The sequence below is a fragment of the Drosophila mauritiana genome, chromosome X (genome assembly GCF_004382145.1).
Source record: "Drosophila mauritiana strain mau12 chromosome X, ASM438214v1, whole genome shotgun sequence".
Taxonomy (NCBI): domain Eukaryota; kingdom Metazoa; phylum Arthropoda; class Insecta; order Diptera; family Drosophilidae; genus Drosophila; species Drosophila mauritiana.
The window spans coordinates 17,265,781-17,291,375 of NC_046672.1; the positions used below are offsets into that span (position 1 = coordinate 17,265,781).

Below are 25,595 nucleotides of genomic sequence, written 5' to 3' on the forward strand. Positions count from 1 at the left end.
CACAGACCAATGCATGACGGTGACGGCTGCCTGTGATCCTGCTGGCGATGGTGGTTCTCCCCCGGGGCTTGCCACGAGACTGCCGCCATCGCTCTGCGATTTGCCAGCTCCCTCCTCCATGCCCATGACCTGATCCCGGGTATGCCCCTGCTGCTCCGTCGTTTGGCAGGCCGCGTACAACAACTATGCGGTCACGTAGTACTCCCGCTGCCTCTTCTGGCACTTCTCGCGCGCAATGTAGCACAAGGCGATCGTGATCAGGAGCACTATGGTCACGCCCATGCCGATGCTCACCCACATGATCTCCTCGTTGATGCCCACGTAGGAGCGTCCTGGAGTAAACAGAACATACAATAAATCAATGTTAGGAGAATGATCCAAATATGTATGTCGAGAACCCACCATTGTAGTAGTGATTGGAGTAGCCGGCCTTGCCAGCCACTCGACCCGCTGGCATTTTGCGAAAAGTTCGGGCCAAGTAATAAATAAATGTGCGCGCTCTTTATTTATGTTTGGCTACTTGGCTCGCTGGCCAGCAAAGTTTCAACGGGCTATTTGTTGCTATTGCAGATGGTTGGGATATTTTACTGGGTTTCTCCTTGTGTTCTTCAATGTCTTTGTCCTTGTTTAATTGCAATTTATGTGTGCAGGCTCATTTCACGCTTCTCAAGGTAGTTCGGTGGCGCCAGCAGGACCTGAAATTAGCAATGAGAAAACGAAATTAAAGCAAAATCATTGCTAAAGTTGTTTTTTTTTTTTCTCATGTTTTCAGTGCCATTCAAATTTGCGCGGGCTTCAGTGTTTTGCAGCACTGCTCTTCCCGTTTTACATCACTGCTGAGAAAGAGAAAGAGCACTGCTGTCAGCTGCTTTTAAGTAAATAAACATATTAGTTTTCGGCGCTTAGTTTGTTGCTTCTTTGTGGAGTTTCGGATCAAAATTAATTGTTGGCAATTGTAAGATGGATAGTTTGGAGGCTAAGGAACTGGCAAGCAGCAGCAAAGTAATGGAAAACCATGTAAAAGAGAGCGAAAACGACAAAATCACCGGCATTCCAACCGAAGAAGAAGAACAAGTTATTCCACTGAAGAAGAAGAGGACTGAAGAGGGAGGGGGAGAGATAAAGAAGGTAGCATGCGAGAAAGAGACAGTGCAGCGGGAAAAGTGCCAAGACAAGAACACCTGTAGATGCTGTAAGTCCATCTCTTTCTCTGCCACATATATCTGTCTCCTTCGCACTATTTGTTTTTTAGGGAAGAGTGATCTTTCATTTAATCGTATAATATAGTTGCAACTATCTACTACTTTTAAAGTAGTAAAAAATTTAAGAGAGTAAACGAGACGGGTTTTTGTTAGTTCATAATAACAACCTTATCTTTAAAGCACTCCATTACTCATTCCACAATTTGAAAAGTGATAATGTTTGTTTTTGTTAAGTACGTTTTTTGGTATGTACATAGATGTCGTTCTATAAATAGTATAGGAAATTTGCTAAGATTACCGAATTTATCATAAACAATAGCACTCTCTGTCAAACATGAATCCTTTAAGCGTGTCCCTTTTCTCTGGCCAAAGATAGTGACCAGACTTTTGGATCATTTATATGCAGCGATTGTTCCTGGCCAGAATCCATATCCTGGCATCCGTGATAGATTAAAGTAACGCCCAGGCACAAATTGCTTGAAAACGCCACGCCTGTCGTCCTTTTTCCTGCCATATCTGCTGCAGTTGCAAAAAGTTTCGCCCAAGCACACTGAGAAAAGCTTAGTAAATAAATTAAAGATTTAAAATAACAGCACTGCGCACCGAAATGAGCTGTGGCCACAACAGTTCATTTGAAAGAAAACTCCAAGTGGAGGTTTTCCCTGCATAATTTTCTCGCAGTGCAGCAGCAAACACAACAGGAAGCAGCGCATCCTTCCGTTTCCATAGCTGCACATTCAGAAACTGCAAATGCAATCGAAATGAGTGCGAAGGTCGCTTTTGACCAGGCCCAAACCGAAAACCCGTTAGTGAAGTGGCTTTAACTCGGCTTTCGACTTGAATAATTCATGTCCAAAAAACGGCATACTATGCCACGCATCGCAATGCAATGTAATGCCATTTTCAGGGCTCACGTACCAAAAATCGTGCAACAAAAGTTGGGAGTTGGGATGTTTTTGGAGCGCCAGCGATAAGGGCGATAACTGAATCATTTGTTTTCGCTTTTCCCCCCGGAAAATTGCGAACTTTAAAGGAAACTCGTGCCTGCGTGGTAATGAAAATAAAGCGTTTGCCCGTTATTTAACCGCGCATTAAGTGCAGTTGACGTTCCCGGCGGCGTTGGCTAATTGAAAAGCGCCAACTGCAGCAAGCATGGGTTAACTTAACCCCTCACTGCCCCCCTCGACCTCATGACCCCTGATTAAATGGCTGCCGGGGGTATTTATAGACCGGCTATCCTTTCTGGTTAGCAGCTGCTGCACAAGCCCATTAAGACTGCTAATTTTCACAACTATCTCTTGCTTTTAAGTAGCAGCAATACATTTGTATAAATATAGATGGATTATTGTTTAATTGGGAAACTTAATATTCATTTAGATTGTGAGGCATATTACATGATAATTATGCACGGAATGTATCTTAGAGTTCTCAAACATAGGTTAAGATATCTAATTTTCCCCACTATCTCAGCATTTTATATTATTCATGACACTGGATTATTTAACTATTATTTAATTGGAGCAAGAATTTGCATAACAGCTGCGCTTAATCGCCATTGAAATTATCTGGCGGAAATAATAACCAGCTCGCTAGTTTGACCGTGACAAATTCAGCGGGTCAAGTGGCGAATGCGAAAATTGAAAAACTTTAAGCGCCAATACGGAAAAATGCAGAAGGAAGAAATTCAGTTCGTTCTACGAGAGTTGTAAAAATGCTACTAAACGCCGGTAATTGGGTTATAAAATTCCACTATTCACATTTAATGGGTATTTGAATATGGAAAGTATAACGCTTTTTATTACGGAGAATTACAGAATTTATTAGCTAAGAATGTTCCATAAAATTCATATACCCCTTGAAGGAAATAAATAAGTTACTTAAAGTACATGCAAGTTTTAGTTTATCTGGATTTTCAATAACAGAACTGTTCTACAACCCAAAGTATTTTAAAGAAGGCAAACTGTTTTTCCCCAGTGGGACTCGGCCCACATACTCCCACCCATTGCCATTTCATGGCACAAATATTCGAGATATAAAAACATAAGCTAGAGATTAGCTAGTAGCGTACCACTGTCCCATTCTCCATTGTCCACTGAGCCTCCGAGCGGTTCGCATCCGCGCAAAGATCTTAGGAGTAATGTCTGAACGACGTCGACCTTACATATCCCCCGCCCTTGCAGCCCAACTGGAGGCGGAGCCCATCAAGGACAACCGCCAGCTGCTGGAGTTCCGGGTGCGGAGCCGGGACATCGACTGGCGCCGGTACGTCCTGCCACTGGACACCAGCGTTCGAACGACACCCGTCTATCTGGACCGCCAGGCGGACTTCGTGGGCAGCCCACGGCGCCAGGTGACCGAGGACAATCGCAGGGAACTGCTCGTCTGCCACGACATGATGGGCAACTACCTCGAGGATCGGTGAGTCCTTAAACTGAGAAGTTTAAAAACAAAAGGAGGGGGTACTTGAAAGTCGAGATGTAATCTCATTACGAACTTAGCTAACAAAAAGCCCATGCAAATGTATTGCATTCTGTATCCTAAAGCGCATAAATATTGATGGCAACTTTTCAAGGCACTTAATTCAATCGAAGTTGTACTAATGAATATCTGCCGCAAAAAACAGGCGAAGCTATGCAGTTTCATTTAACTTGGAAGCCAGAGGGTCCGAAAATTAAGTTTTTAATGGTTTTTGTGTTTTGCCAGGCACTTTCACAGCTCCCAGAAGTACGACGACTATCGATTCGTGCACTGGTCAGCCGTGGATTACTTCTGTTACTTCAGCCACGACTACGTGACCATTCCGCCCTGTGGTTGGCTGAATGCCGCCCATCGCCACGGAGTTCCGGTGGTGGGCACGTTCATCGTGGAGGCTACCGCACGGCTGGACGAGTTCCTGGCCACCGAGGAGAGTGTCGAGAGCACCGTGGAGGCTCTAACCCGTCTCTGCGAGCACTTCGGCTTCGAGGGATGGCTGGTCAACGTGGAGGTGACGGTTCCACAGACCAAAATGCCCAGTCTATAGTGAGTACTCATGGAAAGTCCATCTAAAATAAAGGGTCCTGTTTACCCCTTTCAAATTCGCACACAAGCTGTGAGCTAGCAAAAGTTGTAGAATGCGAGTGTTTACATGAAAAATGGCTTTGTATCAGCGCCTCTTGCAACCAATTCGCCATAGGAGCAAACTTTGGTCTCGCATCAGCTTTCCAATTTATCAACAGCTTCTGCAATTCAATCTATCATGGACTGTCAAAAGCAAAACGAGCTCTTCTATTTTCACACTACGAGCAAGTTGACTTATTGCACTTTGCACAAGTCAGTGGAACGCATAAGTTGGCTTGCACATAAGATAACATCCGCATGGAATTTCAATAATTCCGAATAATAGTGAAGAGCATCTGAAAAGCAGCCAGTTGTTAGTTGCGATATAAAGTGCATTAGGCGCTGAAACGAATCCTAACGTAATGGCTGTAACCTTGAGATCGATTCCTACTAATCCCTTTATGGCGTTTCCATTTTCCCCAGCCGCTTTGTCCGGCAACTGACGGTCGCCACGGAGTCACGTGTGCCACATGGACGTGTCTTTTGGTACGACAGCGTTACGGACGACGGCCAACTCCGGTGGCAGAACGAGCTCAACTCCCGCAATGCGGAGTTCTTCCGGCACAGCCATGGAACGCTCATAAACTACGCGTGGGACGAGGGCCATCTGGAGCGGAGTGCTCAGCAGGTCAGGAGGGAGCAGTCGCCCCGCCATCGCGTTTTCATGGGCCTGGATGTGTTCGGAAGAAGTCGCAAGGGCGGTTTCCATAGTCGGGAGACCATGGAGCTTATTGCAAAGAACGGCTTCTCGGCGGGCATCTTTGCACCCGGCTGGACCTTCGAAACCCTCAATCGCTTTGGGTACAACATCAAAAATCCGCGCGGAGATGACCAGGTGAACGCATCCTTCTTGGCCAGAAACGAGGCGTGGTGGACTCGCATTTGGCCCACATTGGCCACGCATCCGTACACTTCGCTACCCTTTTTCACGGACTTTTGCGTGGGTTCCGGCCGGGCGAAATTCGAGCGAGGTTGGCGGATTTCGGGAGAGGATAGCCCCTTCTTCAATCTATCGCGGCAATCGCTGCAGCCGTCCGTGCCGCTGGACAGGAATGCTATGCATCATTTCGACGAGGCCTACTCGGGCGGTTGCTCCCTACTGGTGACCAACTACGAGCGGGCCTTCCGGCTTTTTGTCACCGACTTCGAACTGACCCGCGGCGTTTTGCTCCTTAGGTATATCTTCAAAATCGACGGTGATGCAGTCGCCACCATGTTGGACTTGCTAGTGCGAGTGACACCGCTCCGTAGGAATGACCAGGACTTGCACCTCTTCTGCGGCGACTATGAAGGCTCAATCGTTGCTCCACAGCGCTGCTACCTATCGCCTCTCGAAAGCGACCTGCCCAGCGGTCTTTTCCGCTTGCACCAGGATAGCGGCTCCTTGGCAGCGGGCTGGCAGATGCGCGACTATCTGGTCAAGTTCGATGGACCCGTCAGGGTTCAGGATATCGGAGTTAAGTGGCAGCGGCCGGCGGAATCGAGCACGGAGGCAAAGCTGGGTGTCGTTTATGTGGACGGCTTGTCGCTGGAGGATTTAAGGGGCACTTGGACAGATATTCCGGTCTACAGCAAACACATGTGGAATGAGCAGCGTGCTTGAAGCCCAAGTTGCTTGAGTAAATAAGAACTTAATTTTTTTATACATTACAAAATTGTGCAATTAATTACTTTTAATGTTCGCGCTGTTGCAGTGTTTAAAGTAATAATAAATTAAACGATATTGTTGATCATCCAACTATAAAGCTTGTAAGACTTGCCATCACATTTAAGCGCAAATATCAAACTCTTTTTGATGGAGATGCAATGTTTTATGGCTGGTCCATAGTGAAATTGGTTCGGTATCCATAAAAAACCCCTGTTTAAGTAATCTTTACTCATTTTTCGGTGGCCTCTGCCATTGGCAGTCATTTATCAAGGCCCATTCTGGCATTTGTGACGAGCTTGGCGGCTGACTCACGCATCCTGGACCCCTTTGGCCCCCGTTTTGCCAGAAATTGACTTCGGTCGCTTAGACAGCGCTCCTGGCACTTGGCCACATCACTCAACTACACTTCACTTCACTTGGCTCCGCTCCAGTGGCCCTCAAACTGGGTTTGGCTGGCTGCCAAGCTGTCTGGCCCTTAAAACGTGACTTTGAAACTGTGTTCTTGGGCGATTTATGCCGAATTTTTGTGGTAGCATTTAAAATTGTGTGCTAAATCAGATTTGTACGATTTAAACTTAATTAAGTGTAATATTTTGACTGCAGTTGTGCATTATGCTAGATATTAATCACTTTTTGTTGTTGTTGTAGTTGTAGGCAATGTTAATCAGACCAATTAGTACTTTTTGTCTGGTTTGTGTTGCTGCATAAATAATTATCAAATTATTGTAGAGCTCTAAATAAATAAATGCCAATGTAAACGGTTTTTAATGTAAAATTTATGTTTACTTTGGCGCAGAGCGTGACCAACTGACCGCAAAATTTGCATTTAAATTTTTAGCAATTTTAGCTCCAACACCTTCTCTGATACTTCTCTTTCCCGCACACCCCTTACCCCTTTCCCCCTAGCCTTGGCTGAGTAATTTTTTGACATTTTTAATGCAGATTTTCTGGCGGCACACACTGTTGACATCATTTCCGTTTGCATGACAGCATCTGCACTACCCGACTTTTCCCCCAGTTTTATGCCATTTTATTTGTTTAGTTCTTCGCTTTCTGTTTAACTTTGGCTTTGGCCTTCCTCTTCAGCGAGGCTGCTTTGAATTTCCGCGCCTTTTTGGGGGCGCCGAAGCGGAAGTTGAAAAAACGGGGGGCATTTCCGGTCGAGCGGGGTGCTAAGTCATCTTGCCTCCCTTTCATTGCGATTGCTATAGCAGCTCCCTCCCCCTCCCTCTTCCACGGGCTGTCAGCTTTTTTCTAGATTTATGTTCCACTGTCGTAATTAGCCACGCCCCCGCCGCCCATCGCAGCGCGATACGGCCCCACTGCCACTGACCGCATTTCAAAGTGATTAACGTCATCAGCGAAAATGCATTGATTTAGCTGTAGAGCTGACAGATGGAAATACGATGCGAAATGGGAATAGATAAAACCCGAATAGGATCGGGAAAGTTGAACAAATGATGGAGATGCACTCAAAAAAAAACAAAACAAACAACAATCTGCCCATTTTCTATTTATTAACATAATTAAATTTTAGTTATATTTTTCAGTAACTTAATTTACAATCATGTCTACAGAGGCTACAACTTTTGTTTGAGATGCCAACCACCTGGCTTTCATTTAAAACCGAATGTCCTTGATTAGCCAGGAAAATACGATGCTTTCTCCAATTTCCGTCTTGTGCATTTCAAAAGCCCTTTTAGTTGCAGAACTAGATTCATCACGACCAGCCTCTCAAAATAAAATAAAAACCCTTGCCCTTAAATTCTCGCAGTGGTCAGGAGGGGCTCATGTTTAAGCAATTTATTGCAACAAAAACCCTGGAAAAATGGGGGTGAACCCAAACAAGCTTGGGGGCCTGACCTAGATACGGATTTTTTGGCTGGAGAATTGCTGGACAGGTGGCATGCTCGTACAGCACATTAAAGGGCATGTGGATTTCGGGCTCCGATTTTATGCATTTAAATGGAAATGTAAAATGTAAATGGAAATTGAAATTGAATATGCCAGCAGGTCGAGATGCGAATGTATCTGCCGGCCATTGTGACTCGAAAATGCAATTTGCGGTGGCTCGGGTGGTTCCCCGGCTTTTTGCTCTTTGATTTGAACCGAACTGAAATGCAAATGAGGCGGAATCAAAGATCGCCATCGGTGCTGAAATATGCATAGTTTTTAAGCGAGATTGGTTTTAAAATCGAATTAGGTTATCTGAAAAACCAAGCATTTAACATTTGCTGTGTAAATAACTCACACAGAAGATATACATATTTATATTATTTCAATGTGCCAAGTGGTTTCCGATCCCTGTCCTATTTAAGCAACACTCCTGAAACATCTCAGATGTCAAAAAGTAATAAATCAGGGCAAAAGGAAACCGAAGAGGGAACGAGCAAACACTTGGACATCCACGAAATAATAAATATCCCTTTGAGTTGGTTTTTCTGTCTGCCCGCGGGAATCGAGAAAAGAGCAGAGTCGTCTCGCCCATTTTACCCCGCATTTTCCACCCATTTAGCCACCTATTTGAGCCACATTTCTTCGAGCAGCGTTTCAGTCTAATTGTCGTATCCGGTAGCAGATTGGCGGAGATGCAATTGTCGCCGGTCGAAATCAAATTAAAATCGAGTGTGCGGCGATATGCAATTTAAAATTATCCCCACGCACAGCAGCTGCCACTCCCCGCTTTCATTCAATTGTGGGCGTAAAGGCCTCCATTAATGTGGCCAACACGCACGAACACACTCACACATACGCACACACACTAATGAGTTCTCTGATTTCCTCGCATGCCGCAGCAGCATAAATTAAAGCCTACTTTCTGGGGCGTGGCTTTGATTACTCACAGAGGGCCAGCGGCCAAAAGATCGGACACCACAGGACGAAACCCCAACGAAATCCTGTCTTTTCGTCCTTGCAACTCATCCAATTCCAATAATAATGGATGAGGTAATGTGATAGCGAAAATCAATGCGAAAAATACAATTTGAACAAGCTAGAGTTTGCAATTACAGTTGTTTAAATCAAAGAGTAATTAATACATGTAATTAGTTGGACTAAAACTAGTTATATATATGTATTTGATAGTCCCTTTCTATTGTTCATCACCTAATAATTGTTTTAAATAGTCTATTTTTTCCATAATTTCTGCTTAACAATCATAAGCAATTCGCAAGAAAGTAGTCATTAATATGCAGCTTAAAATGATAGTTTGCTTATTCCCGGATACTGACTTTAATGCATAAACCCTTTCTGGATGAAACCCCATCAAAGTCCACAATCGCTGACTGAATTCCATTGTGGCTGCGGTTAATGGGTTTCAATTTGGCCACAACACCAGGCGGCTGAACATAATTTGGGTCAAAACGCTTTTGGCTTGTGGCCTTTTGGCCTTTTAAGCCATGCATCAAGTGTTGGACAGGTCATAATGCGTATATATGCGCATTTATTGCCATGTTCGCAAACACGGTCTTCAATTTTCATTAGGCACCACTGATTAAAGACCACAGATACGGATCCATTTCACTCGATGATGGCGGAGTGGAAGCTAAACGTAATAGATTTCCGCTGTGGCCACAAATCCACTGGCGAACTTATTGGGAAATTGGGTGAAAATGCGATTTAATGCAAGGCCGTCCCTCTGCCCACTTTTCCAGATTTTCTCCTTTTTCGCAGGCAGCAGAGCGTCAAATCCTTGAGGCCAGGCATGGCCATCCCTTTTCCTCAGGATGTGTGCGTGTGCTTGGTCCTCGCGGCGCCTCATAACTTTTCCACATGGTCAACGAAATCACAAGCAAACAAACAAAACAGCACGAGACCAAAAAAAAAAACATTTCGGCCATGTATTTGGCTTTGCCCACATTCCTTCCCTTTTCCAAGCTTTTTAGCGTTTGCTTAGCAGAGAAAAAACAGAGGAAAATGTGTGAAAATGCAATTGTGGTTGGCTTGGATTTTGACATAGTCTCTAATGAAAGTAGTTGAAAATTGTTTGTAAAACAAATTAAGGACAGCGCGGAAATGTATTTAAAGTAAGCTAAAGGAAGTAAGTACGGCTTTAACATAATTACCGAACAAATACAAGATTTTCTGAAAAGCAACACGCCCTTCGCAAACAAATAATAATAGGATATTGAAAAGGATTTCTGGAACATTTCCCCGAACGCAAAAGCACATTTCTCTTGTTTGTCGTCGCCGCTTTGGCTAAACATTCATTATTTCGCTTTCGGTGTGACGACCATCCGTCTCGCATCCATCCGCCATATCCATATCCTCCTTATCCTCCATATCCGCCGTATCCTCCGAATCCTCCGTATCTGGCGGATCTGCCGGCTATATCGAGCATTGAGCAGTACATTCTGCTGACGTTGAACAATTGTTTGCGTTTTCGCATTCCAGTCGGCAATCAGTTGGGCAAACAGCTGCCACCGAAGGACGAAGGACGCAGGAGCAAGGGGCTATTATGCCCGGGGAAAAGCAAATGGAAAATGCAACAGGCACAGCACCTTGGACTTAGACGACTTTGTGATTGTGTTTGCTGAAAAGCAATAGGAATTCTCCACTTTGTTGCTTGGAAACCCATTAGGTCTTCGATTTTATGACCCGCAAGTGCATTTTTCCCCCATTTTCGTGTACTTTCTGACAAGCAAATTTAAGGGGAAGCCGCATGCTAAAAATACAGAATAATCTAAATTTCCCTTTAAGTGTCCTGAAGCCCATTTTAGTCAGGACCTTAAAACTTTGATTTGTGAGTCACTGAATTGCTTGTTCAGCGCTTTTCGCTCTACACAATGCATTTGCTTTCCAGTTCAACTCGAACCGATTGCAAGCAGCTCAACGTCACTCAATAACATGTCATTTATCAGGCTGACAAAGAGGCTTAACTGCAGGGGAAATAGAGCCCCCCTTAGCCCCCCTCGCCAACCGTGAAGCAACGGCTTTTCCGTCAAGATTTTCTTTTCACTCTTCTTCCACTCGTTTTTTTGTTATTTTTAAATTGCTCGAGTTGATTACCGAATACCCTCACGCCCTTCACAATAATTAATTCCATTAGCAGAGCATTTTTCCAACCTTCTAAGGTATATTTTTAATTGCTATCAACTTATTTTTTGTTATTCAAGGAACGGCGATTTCTGTCTTAGAGTCGGAGAACTTGCATTTTTCTTCTCGGTTTCCTTCTTGTATTTTTTATGCGCCTTTGCCACCCTTTTTCTTAATTTTTAATGGCCTCATCAATTAGTTTAACCATTTTAAGTGCGGAAAACTTGGCAAGATGGCGCGCCTGTTGGCCGAGTGATTTGCAGTCAAAAGGATGTCGCTGTCGCACAGTTTGAGCAGCACTTTGACGTCACTCGCTGTCCTTGTTGTTTGGCTATAAAAAGAAAACATCGCCGGCGCAAGTTTTGCCAGCGCGAAAATGATGAGAACTTTCCGACCGCCCCTCCCACTTTTTCTTCGACTCTGTGTTGATGAGAAAAGGCAGGAAAACACACTCGTATGTACATATAAGCAGGGATAAAAATAGCACAATATGCTATAAGATTTTACTACCTAAAACGCTAAGTCAGTTCGATAATTTTGGCAAGCTTTTGATTCACATATTAATTTCTAAGAAATTTATTTATATAAAAAATATTGGAATGAATTACTAAAAAATTGAATTGGAATATTTTGTACATTTTTATTTACTATTTATGCAGCACAAGCGAGAATTTAAATATATATAAGAAAATATTTGTTATGTGATATTTACCGAGTAATGTTGATTTGCCTTCAAAAAGTTGTATTGTGAGTGAAACTTAACAACACTTTTAAATCCTAGTTAGGATATTATGTTCTCCAACTATTTCTAGGTTTTCTGTGTACGGGGCGTTTGTTTGTTATAATGGCATTGTTGTTTACGAGGCACGCACTTTTTCATAATAGAAAACTGAAGTTGGTTGTCGTTTATTTTTTTTTTTTTGGGAAAAGGACAGTAGCCGTAACTGAAACGCTGCCATAAATAAGGGCTCAGAGGGGCCAGCTGTCTGGTCGTCGGGCCTATCTGCGGCACTTTTTTGCCCTTTTCCAAACCCATACACTTGCTCATAACATGGAGATGTGTATATGTTTGTAAATCCTGTGTGTCCTGGCAGCGTTACCGACGTGACCGAATGGCGGCGACATATGCAAAGGCGCGCATAAATCACAGGATCTTCGGGCCCGAGAGGCAGGAGCGGCGGAATCACGGCCTGACACTGACTAACTGTCAGGAACCGATGCCAGGACATTGTTGCCAGGACAGCACTCACCCAGATAGCAGCCACTTGCCAACCGGCTGTCCTGGACAAGGTCGAGGTGGTCCTTGCCAGCTCAGTTCTCCCGAAAAGCCCTGTTGGAGTCACACAAAACGGTGGCAGGGGGCCGGCCGGAAGTGAGGCGTTGAAGTTGAAGGTCATCGAGAATGCGAGTGCAACCGGAAGGATAATCCTGCATTTATGCTTAATCCGATGGGAATCGCACAAGGAGCTTACACAAGCTTCAACATTTCAACCAGTTCAATTCTGATTTAATTCTACGAAAAAGTTCTCTCTTATTTTCTTGTTAAAAATTGGATTAATTTAATAAATCTGTTGGGAATCGCAAAAGGCAGTTGGTTATTTTTCCGAGTTATTTGCTTGACATTAATCCCTTCAGCATTGAACCAATTTAATTCTACCTTTTTTTCAAGGAGTTGATCTGTGATTTATATAAGCCTTACGTTTTAACCAGTCAATTTTTGATAAATTAATCATAAATTAATTAGAATTACAATCTCAAAAAGACCAAACACAATATAAAGCACTTCTTAATTTTGCACTATTTTCTGAGAATTTCCTAGCAGTACAATTCTGTCTAAGTAGTTAATATTGAATACCAATTATTTATAAGCTCTTTCTCCTGACGTTATTTAGCCATTATTTGTCTTAGATTACCCACACACATAGGTGAATTCAGGGAGCTGGATAGTTTGGCCAAACTGATTTGTTGACGGTTTTCGCTTCACTTTTCGTGTCAGGATAACCGCATAATACAATTAAACAATATGCGTGTGCTTGTATGTGTGTGTGTCCTGAGGCCTGTTTCCCGATCAAAGGACCTTTCCGACTGCCAATCACCTGTTCGATGTGCCATCTTGAGTGACATTTCGAGAGTATGTGCGTTGAATGAAATACATTTGGCCAACGCCCACGTTTCGATGGCGACAATGCAGTTTTCCTCACTTTTCCGAGCGCTGTCTGTTTCAATTAAAATTTTCGTGGAAAACCCTGGGAAGTAGGCTATTGCGGACAACAAAGACAAAAACAGCCAGAAATGAAAAAAAACTTTTTAAGTGACATTTGCCAGCTGAGCGGCGCGTTTTCCCCCTCTCCACGCATTTCCTTAAATTATTTGCGACTCTTGGCAAAAGTTTCGAAACCCTGGCTTGGAAAATGGAAAATGCGCGCGAAATTTCGCAGCACATGATTTTTATGCGTAACCCCTATCCGTTTCCTTTCTAAAATTTTGCAAATGGTGCATTGTGTTTTAATTAACTTTTCAGCTGGCACACACGCAGATTTGTTTGTTTGTTGGAAAATTGCATTTCCCATGCTCCTTTCTTCACTTTCACCCTCTCGACAGTGATGCCAAAAATTTGTCCACAATTTGCTGAAGAAATTGGATTTCAGGAAACTTATTAAAATAAAAAAAAAAATAATTTTTTTTTAAATCCTAATTAATATACCTATCTACTTGTATATATAAACTTATACTTCGAAATATTTATAAATTGCTTCAGAAAATAGAGTAGACTACTAATACAAACTAGTTTTCAATAGTGAGGCATCTCTCTCAAGGACATTGCCCCTTTATGTTGCCACGGAAATCGTTTTATTTCACTCGGGGCCTGTGTAGCAAAGTCAGTAATCAGTAATTACATTTATGCCCCATGCCCGGACATCGTCCATGTCAGCTTATGATAACTGGACAGTAAGTCCCCAGAGGGACCGAATAATAATGCTGGAATGCTGGGATGAAGGGATCGGGGCAGGGGGGAAAAGAGGCAAAGAGGTAGCCGACCGAAAATTAATTAGACAGATCCGGCAGTGAATGTGGCAGTGAGTCGTTGCAGCTGCAGCTTGCGAACTTTGGGAGTTTCGGCAGGGAACTTGGCCAAAACCGAGAGCCAGATATATGGTGCCGGGATGGCCAGTGAAAGTTGCAAATTCCAGTGAATAATGCGGTAGTTTGGCAAGTGAATTATGAATTCTGAATGCGAAAGTTCAGCAAAAGCTTAACTAAATTTGTGGATTACTTACAAAATGACAGCAATTCCTGAAAATATGGGCGGCCAACAGACTTCAATTTCAATGGATTGAATTTCCCATTTTAACCCTCCTTCAAATATAATCCCTAAAATGGGATTTCCTTTTGAAATGTGGAAATCTACGCAAAAATCCGACATGTGACAAATGGTATTTTTTTCTGCAAGTAGCTAACAAGTTTGAAATTAGAAATGAAATGCTTGTTTTACGCAATGCCATTTCCTTGGGTCACTCCTTAACTAAGTGCCCCTTGAATTTTTCGGAGGACTTGAGTAATGAACTCCGCTCGGGGAAACAGCAAAAGAACTGCCAAGAGACGCTCGACAAACAATTAGCAGCCAAATGAATTGTAAGACTTGCTTGGCAGGGAACAAGTTTCGGTGGGCGGGCAACTTTTCCGGCATTTTCCACCTTCGCCAACGCTCTTCACGGTGTTTGTGAAGTGAGACAGAAAGTGAGTAAGTCTGCTGACGGCAAAACCAAGTACTTGCCACATTTTATGCATGTAAGCAGGTGACATGGCCAACAGTAAACAAATTGCCAAGTTTTACACGAGTGGTAACTGGATTTCTTTTGGTGTTTTCCGAAGGAAACTGAGGTTCAAAGGGCTCGTTCATTTGACCTTTCGCACCTGGATTGGCTTATAAATATTTGATGGGAAAAATATGCTGTTTTCACTAATCTTAACCTTTGCTTTAGCCACCTGCCAAAATGTGCTGTGAATCGCTTTAAATTCTCAATAAATAGCAAATTGTGTAATAAAATTCACAGCTCTTTGGCTAAACTAAAACAAATTTATTCGAAAAAGCTGAACAAAATGTTTGCCCATTCAAGGGCAACATTTGACATATTTTCCTGGCCACCCGAAAATATGTGGCAACAGAAACAAGTATGTCCTTGTTTGGCCAGGACACACACTCTCGGAATAATCCGGCTGGCGGGCGGAGGGCGTGGCTCGACAGTTGTCATGATGAATAAATATTATTGCCAATTAATGTTAGTGCCTGGCTGATTTATGCCCTAATTAGCCACTAAAAGGTTCCATGAACTAACCAGCCATGTATACCTAAATGGTATATATATGCAAATAGAGAGAAATGTGGCAATTGGTCTGTTTGCCAGGGTCAAAAGCTGCGATAAGTCGTCTCAAGTGGTTTTCACTTTGTCTCACTGGGCTTTACGGGCTTCATGCCATTCCAAAGCAAACGTACTTGTCCCCCCTCCCATCTGCCCGAGCTGCTCGGCAATTGGGTCAAAATGTCGTTGCCTCACACACTGACAGTAATCTGCGTCTTTATCTCCTGGCTCGAAGGAATCTGTGTGCTTTGCGATTCATATCGTTTGCCGACTCCTTCACAACTTTTTAGCCCACTTTCTGCAAATGATTTGCTTAGCTTTTTCCTCTTAAATCACTTTTACCGCCGAGTACTGTGAGTTCGGGTTAAGCCAACTGAAAGTTCATTGGATAGAGCCATATCTCCACTGCATGATAAGACTTACAGCTTCTGCTTGCTGCAGCACTCGCTTTGCATTAACCGAGTAAGAGGTATTAACTAGTCGAGCACTCGACTGTGGTGTTCTGTCCAGCTTTTTTTGTTACTTTGGTCGCTGTCTAACGACGTCTCAAGTGCTAACAAAGCTGTCTAGAAGCGCAGAGACAGGACTTTTTCCCCTCCATTGTCAACGAACCACCGGCAGCACTTTCCCATTTTCCATTTTCCGACCGCAGGGCCCCTGTTTATATTGTTCTGTTTTGCATTATCTGCAGGTTTCTGCACAGATGCCTCCGAATGCACGACTCATACCCCATTATCCCGATCTTAATGTGGATCTTTCAGAGGCGTGTGCAAGGACATTTTCGAGGGATTAAAATGTTTTCGCAGCCATAAGTACAAAATTATTATTGCGGTTTTCTTGAGGTATATGAATTAAATTAAAAGAAATGCTTAATATACCTTTGAAACCCCATCCGTGAACCTAATGCCGCTTTGATGTCGCACACGACATTCGATTATTGATGCCACTGTTTACAGAACGAAAAAGTTACAGGCGCAATAAATTGCGCCTCGATAATAGAAGCTGGGAAATTGAGAAAATGGGAAAACCCAACACGTGTCGATTCGTAAAATCGCAAACTGTGAAAATCCGCCCGCCGAGAAAACCTTGACAGCCCAAAAGAGGAGCCTAGATAAAAATGAAAAAATAAATTGCGAGGGGGCAGCAATGTAAAGTTCGCCATGCCGGTCCGAAGTTTTCTTTACGCAATCATCATAAATTAACGACTCTCAACAAGTGGCAACAGAAATTGCGGAAAATGCGGAAAAGAAAATGAAGAAGGTGGTAAACTTTCTGGGCATGTTTTCTCTGCTCTGAATCCTTTTTCTCCCCCTTCTCCATTGAAATCCCAGCTCCTTGTGGAGCATATATAGATATATGTATAAACCTGATACTGACGAGTGTGCCAAGTTTTCAGAATTTCGTTTGACCAATTATGGATTAGACAAAAACTAACAATGCCCCATGGTAGCAAGTCACTGAGAACAAAGATACCAACCTTTAGAAAAGCAATTAAAGAACGGTATGAAAACTTAAATATATAAACACTATTAATAATGAATTTAAACTAATCCTTTGTATGCTTAAAGATGGTTACAGATGTTGGCACACTAAACATGGCAGTTCCATTGGTTTATGCTCAACTTCTTCAGCTGAATAAGGTGACTTTTGTTTAAAATTAAATACTTAAAGGTACCTTATAATTTTATTGCAGTTCTCCTTACGAAATTCCCTTTCAATTAGCAAGACAGCAGCTTGTCCTCGCCGGCAGTTGGTGGGCGAAATTATGTTCATGCATATTTAAAATACCTAATGAATTTTATGAAACTCGACGCTGTCTGTTCGAGTTTGACGAGTTACATAATGTTTGGGGGGCGTGGGAAAGTGGGCGGATAGTGGTGGCTACCTCGTTACAAGGCCACCCTACTCCATATCACGCCTGTTGCTGTGGCGATGGCATAATTGAGGAAGCATGTACTCCACTTTGGGGAGAACGCCACTGTGGTGGTGGCGAAAGTAATCCAAGTGGAGGAGCGGGAAAATGGAAAATACACAGTTCGGTGGCGCGGCGAAGGGGCAAACACTTTGTCCAACTATCTCCCAGCACTCCTACGTCCTTACATCCTTCGCTGATTTGGAAACAATCCACGAATGGCACACAATTAAATGGGGGGCAAATGTAGTCTAATTTCGGGGGATCTCGCGGGTAAAACGAGCGATTTTTTGCCAAACTTTTGCGCGGGTTTTCCACGAACGACTCACAATTAAAGCGGGACAAAAGTGCAAACTACTTTCGACCAACAACGTGAGTTGCCTTTTAAATATATTATATTAAACAATTTAAGGCGTCTTAAAAGTTCACTGCTTACTAACTGCTTTAAGTTATATTTTTAGCGCCATTATTTTACCTCTGACGCTCTGGTAATATTTAAAAACAATTTTAAGCTTGATAAAGGTCGACGAAAATCCTCCAAGGAACGGGAAGTATGCGACATTTAGCCGTGAAAAGAGCTCAGGAAAAGCGCGGAAAATTCTTCGGCCGTGCAAAAGCCCACACAAAATGAGTTGAAGTCGCCCTTCGAGAAAAGCCCCTCTACAAGAAAAAGAAAAGGGGAAGCACGATGACTTGCCCCTCGCGGAAACTTCAATCAACTAAAGATTTCTCTCCGAAAAACTTGCAAATGACTCAAATTCAGCAACGGGAACTGCATTTTCAAGCACTATTAAAATGCAGTTGAAGAAGTCAAAATAACTTGTAAATTATTAGAAAGTTTGATAAATAAAGTTTGATAAAATAACTAGTTATTTGAGAATATTTTGGAAAGTTAAATAATAAAATTACTTAATTCTTAATTGGTAATATTTTTGGAAAAGAAAATTAGCCCATTAACCTAAATAAATGATTTAAGCCAACTGTCAGAAATTAAAAACGAATTGTTTCGCGATGTTGGGGAATTACGCCGTCCAATTGGTTGTAAGTAGCGACCCCTCCGCTTAACCCCCGATTAACCCACGATTCCCCAGCGAAGCCCCCAAAGATATGCAACAGTTAACAGTCGGACGTCTAATTTAATTGGCTTAGCTAGAGCTGTGGGCTTAGGGTTCTCGTCTTTGGGCTTTGGAAGCGGGGCTTAGGGCTCCGCCACTTTACAGTGCTGACAACCGACTTGGGGCATTAACCTCCTGATGGCCAAGGGGGTTGCCGAGCGACTGGGTCGCCGAAAGCATCGTAAAGCGCTGCGTATCAAATTATCGTTAGATTTATTGCCAGCCAGCCAGCCAGCCAGCCAGTTGCCTTCAATGTGCACTTTTTATGGTAGCAACCAAACAACAGAGAATGTTGTTAAAAAGGGAAATATATATATTTTCAAGTAGGAACAGTAGGGCTGTCCAGATGACAGTTGGATTGCATAGCATTCGATTTATTCCACTCTCAGTACGAATCCATCCGACAGATACAGTTACTGCATATCCGCGGATTGCTAAGAGTGAGGGATTTGATAGTATAAAATATATAAATATGAATAATCATATTACACATGACTGCACGAATTAATGCAGCTATAAATGTTTAAAATATTGCAATTATTTTGTTCGTAATGTAAACATTAATATGGTTAGCATTTAACATGCACAAATTAATTGTATGGCACATAAACACTTTTTGGGGAAAATTAGCCGAGCAGTATCTCATGGTATTCTGCAAAATGTTGTTTTAGGACTATTGTCTTTAAGTCTGCTCCACTTCGTTGTTAAGAATAATAGTGAGCTTTTACGTCAGCCAAAATTAGCATACACATTGCTGTTAAGGTTATAATTTTATTAATTTATTTTCAGTACCAACACAAGGACAGAAGAATGTTGTCTTTAAGTCAGCTGGTCTTTGTTGTACAGAATAATACTGATCTATGTTTACCCTTTACTTTATATATGTATATAGGCTGGTGAAAGGCAGCGATACATGATTTAATAGAGGCTTTTCCTAGTGATACGGATGCTGTTTGCCCAGATTCCATCTGCCGTTGGCCATTTTGCAGTTGACGCCAATGCAGTTTTCAATTATGCATGCGTTTCGACAGGTGGCGCCCTGAATCACTTGGCATGCGTCATGAATTTTTCATGATGTCGGCAACGCCTGCTCTTGCGTTTTTCTGCATTTTCCGATCACCCACCTCCTTCTGCATTTTCCAAGCTGCAAGTCCCCGCAACCTTTCGCCTGACACACACGTTTAGCTTGCTGGTACGGATGATTGGATCGACATTATGCAGCTCTTTCATCCCGCATTGGAGCCAATCAGTCAGTAGGAGTGGATGGGCGTAATGGGCCGCGGGGGCGTGGCTGGTGCATTGTTAGCTGCGTTGCAATTCACCTGGCTGATTACCGAAACGCTGACGGAGCCCCGACAATTGTGAGTGCGAATATGAGAAAATGCAGCCATGTGGCATAAATATTAAGTATACGACGTGTGGGCCGCCTGCAATTGTCTTCCCCATTATTGAAAGTGACAATGGAACTGTTATGGCTGGCATTCACGGATAGTAGAAAACCCCCCTACCCCACTTGTTTGCCGTTCATATTACCCCTCTAAAATACCAAGAATTTTCCATCAATTGTGCGTTTAATCTTTCATTAAGCACTTTCTACCTCTCATACTAAGTATGTTTGCCCATTTCAATGGAATATATTTGTTGACATATAATCAAGTGGCATATACACCAATTAATAGTAAGAGACAAGAGCCCTAAGCTCTCATACTTAATTTGATGTTGGTATGCTTCAGCATTTACTTTCAAATGTAAATAGTTTATAGTTTATAGATTTAGAACATTAACTTCTAAAGTTGTAACATAAAACGAATATTAACATGTTATAATGGCACTTTTGGGCTTAAAATATTGTTAATTTATGTTTTATAGCCTCTACTAGGTTACCAAAGATCCCCATTTTATTGCTATTCATATGTTGTGTTAGTAAGTCCCCTGTTTCGATTTGTGGTCACAAAACCTAGGCCCTATCAAATGACAAAGTAATGGCCATGCCAAGTGTGTTCGGGTATTGGCAGGACTTACCCACGCGTGAGATAAACGTTCAAATACTCTAAGACAAAACTTGGGGCAAACAAGGACAAAGACTCTCGAGGGGCTCACAAAATCGTAAAAACGCCGTATGTGGAGTGGAAATCTTTGTTGCAATAATTCGTATTTCTGGACCGGGGCAAAAATAGAGTGTAATAAAATGAAAGATTCATGCTAATGGCTTTTGGCGACTTGGCCCATCTATCTATGCAAAGTGTTTTCGCCGCAAAGCGGAGACACTGTTTATAAATAATAAATCGAACGGGGATGACAATCGCTCACCTCCAAAGAGGCCAGACAACGCCTATCCTTCCGCACTTTCAAATTCAGTTCACTTTGAATGAAAGTTGGCGCACTTTCGCAGCGTTCTGTGCGTGCTTCTCGTACCGGGCCAACGGGGCGGATGAGCGACGGCGGAGCGCAGCTACCAGGTATCGAATATCAAGTAGCCGACTGCGGAGGCGACCTGCCACAAGGCGACACAAAAGCGAACTGAGGCGCCCATCCGGCGACTGGTGGCCGCCACAGCCACATGGAAATGATGCTGCCACACGAAGCCGTGCAGTTCGTACAATTCGGCTCCGAGCACTCGGATCTCGGATCTCCGAGTTGCGAGTGCCCCGCAAAAAGGATGCAAGGGAGCGGCGGACACAGTCGTGGCAGGATATCCCGCTGTTTGGGCGCACACACACGAGGGCACAAAACTCGAGCGTGGGCAAGTCGAAAAGCATTAATTTAAATATTATATTGTGATTACATTTCTATATTTATTTTATTGTAAAGCAAGTCGGAAAATACTCACGTTCGGGTTTTCATTTTCCGCACAGTAAGCTACCCGGGAAGCTGCACCAGTTTTGCGTCCATCACTGTTTCGAAGCGTCGTCTTGAGTGCTGTCTTTTGGATCAAGTCGACACCTGACCGCCACTCTGTCCAGGGAAAGTCCGGCTAATTACCCTAGTGTCCGGCCGTATTTGGCGGCCAGGCGGCAGTGCCCTCACCCTCGCAGGCGCCTTCCGTTGGGCGACTTCTTCCATCTCCGTGTGATATCATTTGACACAAAGTCAACGTTCAGGAGAACTCAATTTGCACCTGGCACGAGCTTGCCACACCTGTGCATTTGAGTTTTTTATGTACATACACTGGCAAAAGAGACACATAAGAAATTGTAAATCAGAAACATATTTGTATGTAGCTTATGGACTTACATATTTTGATGTACTATTGACCATAATACTTTTTTTTTTTTATTAAAAATGTAAATACCGAATGTTCATACTATAATTTAATAATATAACTATTATTCACTGTGGATTTAGTCTCGGGCTTAAATTTTTGTTTTAATATGATGTAAAAGCAGGAGAACTCGTTTCCGGTTTTGTGCAGTGGATTTCAGTGTGAGCTTAAGCCGCAGAAAGTTGTTCTTCCCGTTGCTCCTCTCGCGTCCGCTTGGCCCGAACCTCGGCTTTGATTTGGAGTGCTGTTTATGCATGCAACAGGGCGTATGAGTACTGGCTAATTGGCTGGAGGTGGCGGCAGGTCACAGGTCACACAGCAACAAGTGCAGCTCAACGGACTCACTGCTGACGGCACAAAGGAAGTATCTGCAATTAGGAAAACTGTGAGCATGGAAAATATAGTTAATTAACAGTAATTGTAAAGTTACACAACTTTTCGTTCATTCGTTTTTAACTAATTAAAGTTATATTTTTGAAAGAAGCATTGGCTAATGGTTTTAGCTTTGCCCAGCTAATATATTTTGAGATGTAGATATTAGTTAATACAAGCAACTCCACCACTTGTCGCAGTTAAGCAACTTTAATTAAATTTTCAAATTCCACCACTTATATCGAACTTTTCGTACAAGATTGCCACTAATAGTTGCAATTTCTCCGATGGAAGCCACAATTTTGGACCCACTGCCTGGAAATTCAATTGAAATGCAGCTGTTGGCTCGCTTTTTGCTCGACTTTTCTTGTTTCGTGCTTATTTATTGTTTTCGGTCGCATTTCGACGACACTTCGCATGGCTTGTTGCGCTATTGCCAAAAACGATAAAGCGGCAAAAGCAAAACATTTAATTGGCGGCTGCCCCATGTCCAGCTCACTGTTTTTTTTTTTTTTGTCAGCTAACTTTCTTTCCGCAAAAAAGCGAACCGAATAAAAAAAAAAAAAGCGGACACCCACACTCCCGCTGGCATACAAATGAAGAGTAATAGTCGCTGCCCCCACTGAAAACCCCGCCCCTGCTAAGTTGCTTATGCAAAGTTTTACACAAAAAACAGGTACAACAAAAAAAAAAGTAGAGTCAAAAAACTACCGCAACAAAAGGCATTCGCGAGCGATGTGAAAAATAAAAGCAATTAAAAATTATAAATAAATATTGTAATAATTGTCGTATAATCGCCGCCGCGGAAGGCAGACGAAGAAGGCAACATAATTAAATAATTTCAGCTGCTGGCATTTAAGTGTTATATAATATTGCCCGATTATGGGGGGTTATTGTTTTTCACGGCCCTAATGGCCCCCCTTTCATTGTCTTTCTTTCTTTCGGCTATTTTTTGCTGCTGTTTTTTCCCGCGCTTCGCTTACTAATTTAGCCATTGCAACATTTGGGGCCAACGCTAAATGCTGTGAAAATCCAACACTTTTGTTTCCAAGTGCTGGCGTGGGAGAATTCGCATTTAACCCGTTTTTAGCTTTATTTTAGCATTTGTAATCTATACATATCTAAATGGAGTAGAAATTATCATAGAAATGCATTTCTCTCGAAAATTATCGTTACTGGACTTAAAACCACTGCTCAACATTTATTCGTAAAAAAGAGTATCATATCGAATGGTAAAAAACTTGCTCCAAAATTACTCTAAACTTGTTGCTCCTAGCTTTAAATTCCACGAGGTTGAAGTGAAATGCAGAGCTAAGAGCAACTAGTCGAGCAAATAAAATAACTAGACTATATGCTACTCATTGATCCCTGCGAGCTATTCGATGTGATGGTGCTGATGGGACTTCGCTTCCGGGACTTTCGCCTGTTCACATCCGACTGCCGGATCCGCTGAAACGCCAGATCGTAGTTATTAACGTTGGTGCAGATGCCTATATAGGCCACCAGCTTGGGCGCCTGCAGTTCGCTGGCCAACTGACTGGCCTTCGCCAGCGATTCCTTCAGCCTCTCGAAGCGATTGAGCACGGCATGCACCTGGCAGCACAGGAAGATGCTGTTGAACCGCCAGAGCAGACAGTTGCAAATGCGGGCCTCTGGGGGTTAATGGGTAGTAGATGGGGGTTAAAGGAGGTGCCACAAGGGGTTAAGTGACTTAACCCACCATTAAAGGCCTTGCGGGCCACCACGAGGCACTTGTCGAAACGCGACTCCTGAAAGTGACAGCGCGCGATCTCGAACAACAAATAGGATCGCTCGATCGAAAAGCGGGAGTGACGCAGTCGACTCTCCAGTTGCTCTAGCTTCTGGCTGAAAGTCAGAAATATATATGATATATATTAAGTATATGTTTCCCCTACACTCACATAATTCGGCTGTGCCGCTCATCCTCTCTCTCGATCTCCACGTAGATGTTGGGACCCCCGAACTGTACGCTCATGTCGTGCAGCTTCTCCGTCCGCAGCAGGTATAAGATGGGTCGATTCTTGGCCTGCAGGAAGTCGACATTGGCTGGCACCGCGCACTTGTCGCAATGGGCCAGTGCCAGGATATTGTAGACTTCGTTGATGAACTCAAACTTCCAGGGCAGCGTGCGGTGGGTCTTGTGCTCAATGAATCTCGACATTGTGTCCTCCACGTAGTCGGACAGCTTCTCCACATCGCCCTCGCGGCGCCGCCTGTGCACCTCGTGCAGCATCCGCATGCAGTCGCGTCGCGTCTGGTACTGCGTGTGGAACAGGTGCATCTCCTGCCACCGATGCCGCTCCTGGTCCGCAATCGGACCGTGTCGCTGTCGCACGTACCGCCGGTTGTACATCGGATTCCGGGCTTGAAGCATTTTCTAAGTGAATTCATGAGAAATGGTGGGAAATACTAGTAAAGCTCTTGATTTACACGAAAGTAATTTGTTTAGTAAAATTAGAAAGCAAGTAAGTATATCTAGTATATCTAGTCTAGGATTCTCTTAAAAGTGCATCTAACATTACTAAACATTTTATTGAACTAATCCAGGAAATAAGAGCAAATTGCAAATTGTTTAACTGCAACTGTTAATCAATTTATATTATTATTATAATTAGCGTATTTCCTAAGTTAGTACAAGTAATTTTGCTGATCTTTAAACTTAGTGTTTTCCCCTGAATGGGACTTACCATGAACCGTCGCACAATCATGAACTGCTGCGCGGTCAGCTTGCGCATTGGGGGCGTGGTGGCCAGCCTCAGGGGATCGAGGAGGTTGCGGTCGCTGCGCAGTTGACGCAGCAGCGCGATGTCGGCGGCGCTGCGACCCAAGTAGTTATGGTTGTACAGACTCTCACTCTCCCGCCGGCGGGCCTTTTCCAGTAAGGTCAACTGCGGGCGCTCCTTGATAAGAATACTTTGGACGTCGCATTGCTGTTGGTCGCGCAGCTTCTTCCAGAGCGGGCGGGACACGTGGGCGGCTAGCTCCTTCTGACGGCGGCTGATGTGCTCCAGGACGTCCCTGTGCTGATACATGAAGGGACGCAGGGATTCGCCCAAGGTGTCTTCGAAGACGGCGAGGCTCTAAAGGAAGGTGATATTTCAAAAGCTATTTCCTTTTAAGCAATCTATAAACAAGATACAGTGAGATATTAGCTATGACCCTCTGCTCACCCTTTGCTTGATCATCTCGAACCGCCCGTGGGCATACTGTCCGCCGAAGGGACGTCCGTCCCTATAAAGCGTGGTTAGGGCGTTCTCGAATTCGTTGGCATTGAACAGCTCGTCGCACTTCTTGGCAATGATGTCGGCGGTATGTGAATGATTGAAACTCGATTCCCTTCGATGACCGAGCATCGTCTCAATGGCCCGCTTCGATATCTGGATGTCCAGGAGGGCGAGATCCGGACGCACCAGCGATTGCTGGCTCCGAAGGAGCAGGGACTTGTACAGGCCACTCGTCCATGACATCTTGAATTTTGTACGGCTAATTTCATGCAAACGCAACTGGAATTTGGCAAGATACTAAGTGTAGCCAGTGAACAAAAGTGTTTAACTGGTGGAGCAAAGCCA

The 25,595-nt window shown here is 43.5% G+C and overlaps 3 protein-coding genes across 5 annotated transcripts; 1 reads left to right on the forward strand and 2 right to left on the reverse strand.

Annotated features, from left to right (window-relative positions):
• Positions 1-159: 159 nt before the first annotated feature.
• LOC117147861 lies at positions 160-21,349 on the reverse strand. 2 transcript variants are annotated; one of them, XM_033314939.1, is made up of 3 exons: positions 21,202-21,349; positions 403-695; positions 160-332 (listed from the first exon to the last, which is right to left on the reverse strand). In XM_033314939.1, the coding sequence occupies exons 2-3, from the start codon at positions 455-457 to the stop codon at positions 184-186; spliced, it is 204 nt and encodes a 67-aa protein (XP_033170830.1). In that variant the 5' UTR covers positions 458-695; positions 21,202-21,349; the 3' UTR covers positions 160-183. The 2 variants fall into 2 exon arrangements, with proteins under 2 accessions (XP_033170830.1, XP_033170829.1); XM_033314938.1 differs by lacking the exon at positions 21,202-21,349 and adding an exon at positions 20,682-20,856.
• Positions 871-6,039, forward strand: LOC117147860 (cytosolic endo-beta-N-acetylglucosaminidase). The gene is made up of 4 exons (XM_033314937.1): positions 871-1,192; positions 3,383-3,620; positions 3,906-4,223; positions 4,725-6,039. The coding sequence occupies exons 1-4, from the start codon at positions 961-963 to the stop codon at positions 5,902-5,904; spliced, it is 1,968 nt and encodes a 655-aa protein (XP_033170828.1). The 5' UTR covers positions 871-960; the 3' UTR covers positions 5,905-6,039.
• A 1,837-nt stretch (positions 21,350-23,186) lies between the features above and the next one.
• LOC117147316 lies at positions 23,187-25,570 on the reverse strand. Of its 2 annotated transcripts, none has more exons than XM_033314165.1 (5): positions 25,197-25,570; positions 24,714-25,106; positions 23,928-24,403; positions 23,726-23,871; positions 23,187-23,657 (listed from the first exon to the last, which is right to left on the reverse strand). In XM_033314165.1, exons 1-5 carry the CDS (start codon positions 25,491-25,493, stop codon positions 23,353-23,355), a joined length of 1,617 nt encoding a protein of 538 aa, XP_033170056.1. In that variant the 5' UTR covers positions 25,494-25,570; the 3' UTR covers positions 23,187-23,352. The 2 variants fall into 2 exon arrangements, with proteins under 2 accessions (XP_033170056.1, XP_033170057.1); XM_033314166.1 differs by having other exon boundaries at positions 24,714-25,131; positions 25,197-25,284.
• Positions 25,571-25,595: the final 25 nt, after the last annotated feature.

What these genes read in the sequence shown, in the direction of transcription:
- LOC117147861 (XM_033314939.1), bottom strand. Translation starts at nt 457, where the DNA reads ATGCCAGCGGGTCGAGTGGCTGGCAAGGCCGGCTACTCCAATCACTAC. An exon ending in CTCCAATCACTACTACAATG is followed by an intron (nt 333 to 402) that starts GTGGGTTCTCGA and finishes TGTTTACTCCAG; the next exon opens with GACGCTCCTACGTGGGCATC.
- LOC117147316 (XM_033314165.1), bottom strand. Translation starts at nt 25,493, where the DNA reads ATGTCATGGACGAGTGGCCTGTACAAGTCCCTGCTCCTTCGGAGCCAG. An exon ending in TCGAGATGATCAAGCAAAGG is followed by an intron (nt 25,107 to 25,196) that starts GTGAGCAGAGGG and finishes ACCTTCCTTTAG; the next exon opens with AGCCTCGCCGTCTTCGAAGA. An exon ending in GAGCGGCACAGCCGAATTAT is followed by an intron (nt 23,872 to 23,927) that starts GTGAGTGTAGGG and finishes TCTGACTTTCAG; the next exon opens with CCAGAAGCTAGAGCAACTGG.
- LOC117147860 (XM_033314937.1), top strand. Translation starts at nt 961, where the DNA reads ATGGATAGTTTGGAGGCTAAGGAACTGGCAAGCAGCAGCAAAGTAATG. An exon ending in CAAGAACACCTGTAGATGCT is followed by an intron (nt 1,193 to 3,382) that starts GTAAGTCCATCT and finishes CCGCCCTTGCAG; the next exon opens with CCCAACTGGAGGCGGAGCCC. An exon ending in ACCAAAATGCCCAGTCTATA is followed by an intron (nt 4,224 to 4,724) that starts GTGAGTACTCAT and finishes CATTTTCCCCAG; the next exon opens with CCGCTTTGTCCGGCAACTGA.